At 37.6% G+C, this 11,283-nt stretch overlaps 1 protein-coding gene across 1 annotated transcript in view; it reads left to right on the forward strand.

Moving 5' to 3' along the window:
* Positions 1 to 904: 904 nt before the first annotated feature.
* Positions 905 to 11,283, forward strand: part of LOC123233399 (zinc finger protein 2-like) — a 90,338-nt gene continuing 79,959 nt past the window's right edge. The window contains exons 1-4 of the mRNA XM_044659514.1: positions 905 to 991; positions 1,374 to 1,500; positions 3,395 to 3,508; positions 4,236 to 5,126. Coding sequence (XP_044515449.1) covers positions 959 to 991; positions 1,374 to 1,500; positions 3,395 to 3,508; positions 4,236 to 5,126 — 1,165 coding nt within the window. The 5' untranslated portion in view covers positions 905 to 958. The remainder of the gene's footprint in view (positions 992 to 1,373; positions 1,501 to 3,394; positions 3,509 to 4,235; positions 5,127 to 11,283) is intronic.

An 11,283-nucleotide genomic window follows, 5' to 3' on the forward strand; every position in this document is an offset into this window, starting at 1 on the left:
GAGCTTGGAGGAGAGAAGATTTAGGGGGCTATGGATAAGTTATGTGGAAAGATTTCTCCCCTGGCCAGGGAGCAATGGGCAGGAGCTGTGAAGAGGCAGATTTAGGCAGAATCAGGGCCGTCCTGAAAGGGATGGGCTATCAGGGAGTAGGGCCCCCTCTAATTAGAGGCCCTTGCAGACCAGGGCAGCTCATCAGGGGTGATCTGGGGGGGGGGTTCTTATTCAGGCACAATGTGCACCAGAGGCCTCTGAACTCTTAGATTCATTGGCTCAGTGAGGTGAGTTGTCCCTCAAAGTCACAGCAGATTTTGGTGAGTGGTTTCTGTAATCCTTCCTGGGTTTTGTATTTGTTTGTTTGTTTGTTTTTTACATAGATAATCAGAACAAAGATCCTCAGCTCCCTCTCTGATTCTGAGGTCCATCATGTTATTTTGGAAGTCAGAGACTTAATTCTTCATAAAACAGGCGAAACAAGGAAGAAAATAAGAATTATTTTCCCTCGGTGAAGGAGGCTGGAGGCAGAGGGGTTACGTTATATAGCATTATAGGTATAGAGCATGCTTGAAGGCTAATAAAGTCCAAATAACTTCATTTTACAGATGAGAAAACTGAGGCCCTGAGAGGTTACGTGACTTACTAAGAGTCACTCAGGCATTAAGTAACAAGCAGGATTTGAACTCACATTCTCTGACTCCAAAACCAGTGAACTCTCTTTTTTTAACCCTTCTGTCTTAGAATTGACATGAAGTTTCAATTCTTAGGCAGAAATGCAGTAAGGGCTAGGCAATGGGGGCTAAGTGACTTGCCCTGGTGGGAAAAAATCATGCCACACTGTTATGGAGAGAGTCTAGGAATTATAAAATAAGTCCAGGCTCCTTTATATATGTCCTCATTCTCTTTCAACAGCCCTGTATTCTCTGGACTTTAACTTTCTCCTCGAGGGTCATAGAGAAAAGAAATGGCTTCTGTGCCTCTGACAGCCAGGTCCCAGGTAAATTGTTCTTTCTTCCCTCTTTCCTGAAACACAGTCACCATTTCCAGAATATGTGTGCTTTTTCTTCCCTTATCAGAAAGTTTCCCTGCCCTACCCTATCCCATCCAGAAACCAGAATCCCAGTTCTTCATCCCTAGGAAGCTGACCCCATCTTGGCAGATGATGGCCCAGGGATTGGCATGTGGCTTGGAGACAAGCTGCTTCCTGTTTTTAGCCTCCTGCCTCTGTCTTGTGCCTTATACCAGAGGACATGATCCTTAGAGTCCTTAATGACCTCAGACCAACTTCCTTTTTTCCATCTGTCTCTGTAGTTCATCTAATCAATTCTCCTTCCCCATGAGGGAGGACCTATGGGTGAGCCAGAATGGGTTTGTTTCAGGAATCCGTGACCTTCAAGGATGTGGCTGTGAACTTCACCCAAGAGGAGTGGCAGCAACTGAACCCTGCTCAGAGGGACCTCTACAGAGATGTGATGTTGGAGAACTACAGAAACCTCATCTCACTGGGTAAGGATGGTTTCATGCTTTGGTTCAGAATCTACACACTATCAAGAAAACATTCTTCTGGCATAAAAGAGGATAATGAAATGATTTTTAAAATTAAGTGTCTATACCAGATATCAAATTATACCCCAAAGTGGTAAAATCAAAATAATTTAGTACTGAATGAGAAGTAGTATGATTGATCAAATGAATAGATTAGAAAAATAGTATACATAAGTAAATGACTAGTCGCCTAGTGTTTGATAAATTCAAAGATCCAAGCTGTTGGGGCAAGAACTCATTATTTGACAAAAACTGCTAGAAAAACTGGGAAGCAAGTTTGGCAGAAAATAGATGTAGACCAATATCCCATACCATATGCCAGTATAAGCTCAAAAGAGGGTGGGATTTAGACATAAAGGGTGATGAAAGAATATGAAAAAAATTACCTGTCAAATCTATGGATAAAAGAAGAGTTTATGACCACACGAGATATAGAGGATCACAGGAGGTAAAAGAGATCATTTTAATTGCATTAACTTAAAAGGATTTTGCACAAACAAAGCCAGTGTGTCTAAAATTAGAAGGAAAGCAGGAAATTTTACAGGATATTTCTCAGATAAAAGTTTCATTTCTCAGATATGTAGGAAATTGAGCCTAATTAAAAAAAAAATAAACACAGGCCATCCCCTCATTGATAAAAGGCCACAAAGGATATGAACAGACAGTTTTCAGAAGATGAAATCAAAGCTATCTATTGTAATATTAAAAAATGGTCTAAATCAGTGATAGGCAAACTACTGCCTGCGGGCCAGATGTGGCCCCCTGAAATGTTCTATCTGGCAGTGTGACATTATTCCTAATCTGACGAATACAATGAGTAGGATACAATACAATGAAACTTACAAAGAGTTGCTTAAGAAACAGACTGACAGATGAGAATTTCCTTTCCTTTGGCCCCCTCTTTAAAAAGTTTGCCCATCACTTGTCTAAATAACCAACATTTAGAGAAATGCAAATGAAAGCAGCGCTGAGGTACTACTTATCAAATTGGCTAATAAGACAGAAGACTGATAAACGACAAATGTTAGAAGGCATGTGGAAAAATAAGGAAACTAATGTACTATTGATAGAGCTGTGAACTGGCTTATTCTGTAGAATCACTTGGAACTGTAATAATTAAAATTAAATTATGAGGCTGTTAGTAGCTTTAGTAGCTTTATTATATCAAAGTAGAGATGGTGATGAGAGGGAAATATGGGAAAGAAGTAGAGTTGCCTAGCCTACCACCCTATATGCTGTTCTGATAAAATCAAAGCTTGCCAGTGACAGGGGTCCAATCTCCTGCAAGAAGCGTGCAAGAGTCAGCCTTTAGGTTCCAGTCTCCAGCTAGAAGTCCATGAGAGTCTCTTCAGCAAGAGTCACCAACACCATTTCGTCATATTGTGGAAGAAGATACAATTAAAAAAAAGGAAAAAAAATTAATTTTTATTGCTACTCCCTCACCCCTGCAACATGGCTAATCTGGAAATTTGTTCTGCATGACTTCATATCTATAATCAGTACTTTGTTTCTTGCCTTCTCTGGGTGGAGGAGGGATGGAGGGAGAGAAAGAATATGGAAATTAAAATTTTAAAAATTAAGAGTCAAATATAATGACAATGATAGCTCATATTTGTATTTGTATTTGCTTTTTTTTAACAAAAGAAATAATAGCCCAGTCTTTATTATTAAAGTCTGGCATTTTCAAAGTTAAAACAGGAGATATCAAATCTGCTTTTTAAGATTCATAGTTGGCTGTGATGGAAAAAGAGTCAGCAAAGTGTAGCAGAAGGAAAAAAGGCCAGGATAGAGCTTTGGTACAATCTTTGTATCTCTGAGACAAATAGCTATGTTTCATTTTTTTCTTTTTAAACAGGGCTCTCCATTTCTAAACCTGCTGTGATCTTCCAATTGGAGCAAGGTGAAGAGCCATGGACACATGATATACAAAGAATTGAAGAGGAAGAGGTCTCAAAAAATACCTGTTTGGGTGAGTAAGAGAAAGGTTGACAGGTAGAACGTAATAGAAACAGGATCCCATATGAGAGTGCCTTCTCCACAACCCCAAGGGCTTCTGAGATAGTCGATGTCCAGGATTCATGCAGGAAAGCCATTTCCCATCTTGTGGCAATTGGGGGTGGAAGATTCGTTTTTCCTCAACTGTGATTCTTCTGCTTTCCTTTTCGTTTTGTTAGTCACCTACTCTTCACCCTTCCCAGAAACCACCCTTCTTTATTAAATGAAAGTTTTATCTTACCAGATCTTGTCCTCCTACTACTGCATTCTTGTATTATTTCTCCTCATTTTAAGAATGATGAGAGGGGGCAGCTAGATGGCCGAATGGATTAAGAGTCAGGCCTAGAGATGGGAGGTCCTGGGTTTAAATCTGGCCTAAGATACTATCTAGCTGTGTGATCCTGGGCAAGTCACTTAACTTGCATTCCCTGGCCCTTACTGCTCTTCTGCCTTGGACCTAATACACAGTATTGATTCTAAGCTGGAAGGGAAAGTTAAAAAAAAAAAAATTGAGAATCAAATGACCTTAACTCCTAGGCTTGATAGACTTGATCATATTTTTTGCTCATTTTTCATTTTACCTTTCCCTCCTTCCCAATTCTTTTATACCTAAATTCTAGTCTCTTCTCAGTTTACTAGGCTATTTAGAAGATCAGCCCAATAACAGTGACCTATTAATTTGTGTTTTCTTTTGGTTTTAGGCAAGGAGAGTAAACCTGAGACCCAGGGGTCAACTCCAAAGGAGAAGATTTCTGAAGAAGTAGAATCATCAGGAATGTTAATGGAAAGATTCACAAGAGAAGTCCCTGTTTCTGAGGAAAAACTGGAAAGGCAGAGAGAACATTCTGAAAGGAATATAAGGAGAAAATCTGTTTTCCATAGGAGAAATCTCAAGAAAATGGCAATAAATGACCAAAAAAATCCCAATAAGGAGAGAGGCCCGGAATGTAATATTTGTGGGAAAACCTTTAGACACAGGAGTAGCCTTCGGAGACATCAGATTACTCACACAGGAGAAAGACCCTATGAATGTAATGAATGTGGGAAAGCTTTCTTTGACTGTTCATCCCTTACTATACATGAAAGAATTCATACTGGAGAGAAACCCTATGAATGTGACGAATGTGGGAAAGCCTTCTTTAACTGCTCAAATCTTACCAGACATCAGAGAATTCATACTGGAGAGAGTCCCTATAAATGTAATGAATGTGGTAAAGCCTTCAGACATAGTAGTAGCCTTAGGAGACATCAAATGACTCACACAGGACAAAGACCCTATGAATGTAATGAATGTGGGAAAGCCTTCTTTGACCGTTCAACTCTTATCATACATGAAAGAATTCATACTGGAGAGAAGCCCTATGAATGTGATGAATGTGGGAAAGCCTTCTTTGACAGATCATCCCTTACTCAACATCAGAAAATTCACAGTAAAGAAAAGCTCTATGAATGCAATGAATGTGGGAAAGCCTTCAACTTGAGAAGGCATCTTAACCGACATCAAATAACTCATACTGGAGAAAAACCTTATGAATGTAGTGTATGTGGGAAAGTTTTCAGTCGCAAGTCATCAGTTATCCAGCATCAGCGACGTTATGCCAAAGAATAATCCTAGGAATATCACGAATTGAGGGAAAACTTCAACAGACTTGTCACTTTATTAAATGCTTGAGTCAAGGTGGGACAATAGATAGACCCTATTAAAAACTTGATATTGCCCTCCCCTAACTGAAATAAACCTGCTGTTCAAGCCTGTTAACATTTCAGCTTGCTATTCAAATCTTTTTCTCCTTTTTTGCCAGCAGACTCTCTGAATAAGTGGTCTGTGGGTAGTATGTCATGAGCCTGACTTCAAGTATTCTAAATACAAAATTACCTAAAAACTTCTCAAGAGATCTCTCACTGTCCTTGTTGGCTTCAACTTGAGAGAGGCACAGTTACTCAAAAGGAAACCTTAATTCACCTCATCCCCTTTAAGACATAAATCTTCCCCTACCTGATTATATGTATCTTTTTCTCCATACTTATTAATGGTCTAGACTCTAGACTCTAGAGCCTCAAATCTGTGGAATCCTATAACTAAAAACATTAAATTCACAGTAGAGTTTTAAATTATTTCTGTCTATTGGAAAAAAACTTAAGTTAAACATTCAAATCTTCTATAGGATGTGAAGCTGGCCTCAGATCCTACTTTGTATCCTAGTTAGTCATCCACCAGGAAGCCTGTGCTTGTATACTTGGGCCTCTTGCCATCCTTCTTGCCCCTGCTTTCCTCTTCCCTTTTGGAAGCGATGCTTTCCAGACCTCCTCCAGAAACCAAGCCAGCCCAGCCTCCCAATTTTCTTGTAGTTGTTGAACCATTTAGTGTTCAACTATTATATATAGGTAGTGAGTGTGATAGAAGAACCATCTACTCCTCTCACAAGACTTGTCTCTACTTTCTCATTACCCATTTTCTTCTTAACCTTTTGTCTTCACTGACTTCTTTTAAAGGGTTCCAGTGATTTTTAAAAATTGATTTTGAAGTATTATAATTCCTTTTGCTTTCCTATCAGTTTCAACTTTTCCACATGGCCCTTTTGACTACTATCTCCTTTGAATTTTCTTTTGTTTTAAAGATATTTATATGTCTTCTATCTCTCTAACCACTATGCTGTTCCCTTTTTGCCTGTAAATGAGTTTCCCCCGAAGGCTTAGTCCCTGACTTTTTATCTTTGTACTTATTCCTTGGAAAAGCTTTCTTCTCATGGCTTTTCCATAGCTATTTTACAGCCTTGCAATAATGTGCTGGAATTTAAATGGTTAATTTGGACAGGTATCTAACGGCTGAATCTACTTGTCCTCTCCCCCACCCAAACAAACCCTTGACCTCAACTTAAATCTGGGGTAGCAGTATCAGATCATCATTACTGAAAGTTGAGAAGGAAAGTTTGAGTTTTGTGTCACTTGTCATTATCAGTGGGTTCTGGACAAGTAGAAGATGCAAGGAGGACCAAGATGCCAGGTCTGAAGGGGCAAGTGAAGACGCACAGGCCAAATGGAGCATATGTGAAAATGGGAAATGGGCTATCTATCTGGATTGAGAAATGTAATTAGTTCCTTATAATTGAGATGAGTGGGGCCAGGGTACCTGTGCCCTTCCAGGGTATCATGGTAACCCTTCATCCCTATTCCTTTCCCCATATCATCTTTTTTTTTTTTTTAAACCCTTACCTTCCATCTTACAATTAACAGTATCAGTTCCAAGATAAATGAGACATACAGACTAGGCAATGAGGGTTAAGTGACTTGTCCACAGTCATACAGCTAGGAAGTATCTAAGGCCACATTTGAACCCAGGAACTATCTCCCTGTCTGGCTATTTAACCACTGAACCACCTAGTCTCCCCTTGCCTCTAGCATCTTAAAGAACTCATAAGAAGGCAGCTAGCTACCATGAATCTAGCAGACATTTTTTTTTAACCCTTACTTTCTGTCTTAGAATCAATACAATGAATTGGTTTTCAGACAGAAGAGCTGTAAGGGCTAGGCCAGGGGTCGGCAACATATGGCTCTTTCTGCAGGAGCCATAAAGTCAATTTTTTTTCAGGCATTGTTACAGGAGCTCGCACTGTGAGCACTGTATGACTCTCACGAAATCACATTTTAAAAAATGTGGCGTTTATGACTCTCACGGCCAAAAAGGTTGCCGACCCCTGGGCTAGGCAATGGGGGGTTAAGTGACTTGCCCAGGGTCATACAGCTGGGAAGTGTCTGAGGCCATATTTGAACCTAGGACCTCCCATCTCTAGGCCTGGCTCTCAATCCACTGAACCATCCAACTGTCCCTTTAGTAGATTAAATATCTACCATTTCATTATCTTCTATTTGTGGCATTTTCCTTCTTTTCAGCATAGAAAACAAATGATTTTTTTTTGTTTTCATTTCAGAGAGGGAGAATAAATTTTAAGCCCAGTATTAACTCTAAAGTAGAATTATGATTAGGGAGAGAATTTATAAATTCATAACCAAAGAATTGAGAAGATAGAAAAAGACCAGACAGTTTTAACTATAAAATTTAAATATTTTTATACAAAATCAATGCAAGAAACCATAAATAAGAAGAATTGAAAGAACATGGGAAGACTTCTATGAACTGATACAGAATGAAATAAGCAAAAATAGGAAGACACTATACACAACTACAATATAATTTGAAAGAAACAAACTGAATGCTGTGTAATTACAATGACCAAGCTTGGCCCTGGAGAAAAATTAAAAGAATATATTTCCCTTATTTTCACTGATGTGAGGGATTCTAGGTATGGAATATTACATAAGTTCTCTGGCTAAGTTGATATCTTGGTTGATTTTGCTGAATTGCTTCTTTTCTTTTTCCTCTAAATCTCCATTACAAGACATGTCTCTGTGGGAAGGGAGGAGATATATTTGAAAATGGAGGTGACATAATAAAAGATACTAATAAATTTTATATAAATAGAAATATGCTAATAACAGCATCTTTAGCATATGACATAAGACAAGAAAAAGAAATAAAAGCACAAAAATAGATAAAGAAGAGATAAAACTATCTGTATTTGCTGATAATCTGATGGTTTACTTAGAAAATCTTTGAATCATCAAAGATACTAATTGAGATAATTAATAGCTTTGGCAAAGTTGCAAGTTACAAAATGAACTCACAAAAGTCAGCAGAATTTTTGCATAATAATAAAATCCAAGAGATAATTTTAGAAAAGGAAATCCCATTCCAAGTAACTACAAAATGAATTAAAATACTTGAGGACCAATCTATAAAAACATTCAATACTTGGAAAGATTTAATTATGAAGTGCTTCTTAGAGAAACAAGGAACAATTTAAATAGCAAGAAGAATATTTAGTGCTTGTTGTGAACATGCCAGCTGAAATGATAAGATACAAATTGTCTCCTTCCCCTCTCTCTCTGAGGTGATAAGCAATTTGATCTGAATTACATATGTATGATCATGTAAAACATATTTCCATATTGATCAAATTGTGAGAGAATACTTACATAAAACCATAACCCCAAAATAAAAACATTAAAACAAAGTGAAAATTAGTATGCTTCAATCTGCACTCAAATACCATCAGGTCTTTCTCTGCAGGTGAAAAGTATTCTTTGTCATAAGTCCTTCAAAATTGTCTTGGATCATTGTCTTGCTAAGAATAGCTAATTCTTTCATAGTTGGTCATTATATAATACTTCTATTACTGTGCACAATGTTCTCCCGGTTCTGCTTACGCTGCCACGTCATGTAGGTCATTCTAGCTTTTCCTGAAATAATCCTGTTCATTTTTTATAACAAAATAGAATTCCATCACAATCATAGACCACAGCTGGTTTACCCATTCCTCAATCAATGGAGACTTCAATTTCCAATTCTTTGCCACCATAACAAGAGCTGCTAAAAATATTTTTGTACAAATAGCCCTCCTTCCTTTTAAAAATCCTTTCAGGATACAGAACTAGTAGTATTGCTGGATCAAAGGGTACACACTGTTTTAAAATCCTTTGAGTATAGGTCCAAATTATCCTCCATCAACAATGCATTAATGTCCCAATTTTGCCACTTCCCTTCCAACATTTATCACTTTACTGTAATATTAACTATATTTCATAGGTGTAAGTTGTTACCTCGGAGTTGTTTTATTTTGCATATCTTTAATCAATAGTGATTTAGAACATTTTTTTTCATTTGACTATAGGTAGTTTTGATTTCTTCATCTGAAAACTGTTTATATCTTTTGGCTATTTGTCAGTTGAGGATAGGAGATTGTATTCTTAACCAAACAGGGGACAGAGTTCATTGCAGAAGAAAAAGTAATTTGGATTACATGAAATTGAACATATTTTTACACAAACAAAATTAATGCATCTAGGATAAGAAAGTAAGTAGTTGAATGGGGAAAAAAATCTTTGTATCTGTTTTTTCACATAAGGGATTGGCATCCAAAATGTATAGACAACTAACAGATCTATGTCTATATACACTCATATATAAGATATATAATGTATACATATATGCATGTTTGCATAGCTAGATGGATAACTATTCAAAAGTTATTTCCCAGTAGGAAAAGGGCAGCGATTAAACCTTTACATAACACCTATTATGTGCCAGGTACTGTGCTAAGTGCTTTACAAATGTCTCATTTGATCCTCACGGCACAGGTGGGTGCTATGATTATTTCCATTTTGCAGTTGAAGAAATTGAGGTACCAGCAAGTAACTGAGGCTAGATTTGAAATCAGGTCTTTCTGACTCCAGCCCAGCACTCTGTGCACTATGGTGCCACCTACTTGTCTCTAGATTAGATTAGTGGTCAAAGGATATGAACAGTTCTCAAAAGAATTGCAAACTATTAACAATAATATGCAAGAACGCTCCAAATCACTAACAATAAAAGAAACAAAAGTCAAGTTTTCACCTCAGACCCTGTAAACTGGGAGAGATGACAAAAGATGAAGCTGCTCAATATTGGAGAAGTTGTAAAAAAACTAGACACACAAGTGCATTGTTGGTAAAGCTATGCACCGGAACAAGCATTTTGGAAAATGGTTTTGAATTATACAATTAAAGTAACTAAATTGTCTATACCTTTTGCCCAAGAGATTCATTTACTATGCATTATATCCCAAGGTAGTCATGGTTAAGAAGAAAGTTTCCATATATGCCAAAATATTTATAGTAGCACTTTATTTTTGGTAACAAAAAATGAAAAACATATATCCACTGATTGGGGAATGGTTAAAAAAATTGTGGCACATGAATGTAATGAAATATTGTGTTATAAGAAATTATGAATGTGATAAATACAGAGAAGCAAGACTTACATGACCTTCTGTAGAGTGAAGTTAATTAAAAAACACACAGTGTAAATGTAAAAAAACAACCACTAAATAATCAAAATTGAATGTTGCAAAATTACAAAGAATAAGCATAGACCAAATGAAGAGATATGAACAGGTAACTTCCCCCACAACTTTGCAGAAATAGGAGGCTTGTGAAAGGGAAATTTTTTTTTTCTTAACTTAATCAAGTACTTGGAGTGCTCCACCCTTTTAGCTTAATCAGTCAGGAACTTGTGAATCCTTTTTTTTTTTTTAAACATTTATTAATATTCATTTTTAACATGGTTACATGACTCATGCTCCTACTTTCCCCTTCACCCCCCGCACTCCCCCTACCCATGGCCAATGCACATTTCCACTAGTTTTGTCATGTGTCCTTGATCAAGACCTATTTCCATATTGTTGATAGTTGCATTGGTGTGGTAGTTTCGAGTCCATACCCTCAATCATGTTCACCCCGACCCATGCATTCAAGCAGTTGTTTTTCTTATATGTTTCCTTTCCTGCAGTCCTTCCTCTGAATGTGGGCAGCGTTCTTTACCATAAATCCCTCAGAATTGTCCTGGGTCACTGTATTGCTGCTGGTACAGAGGTCCATTACATTCAATTTTACCACAGTATATCAGTCTCTGTGTACAATGTTCTTCTGGCTCTGCTCCTTTCACTCTGCATCTCTTCCTGGAGGTCTCTCCAGTTCCTCTGGAACTCCTCCAGTTTGTTATTCCTTTTAGCACAATAGTATTCCATCACCCGCATATACCACAGTTTGTTCAGCCATTCCCCAACTGAAGGACATCCCCTCCTTTTCCAGTTCTTTGCCACTACAAAAAGCACAGCTATAAATATTTTCATACAAGTCTGTTTATCTATGATC

This window comes from Gracilinanus agilis, chromosome 2, assembly GCF_016433145.1.
Source record: "Gracilinanus agilis isolate LMUSP501 chromosome 2, AgileGrace, whole genome shotgun sequence".
NCBI classification, from domain to species: Eukaryota; Metazoa; Chordata; class Mammalia; order Didelphimorphia; family Didelphidae; genus Gracilinanus; species Gracilinanus agilis.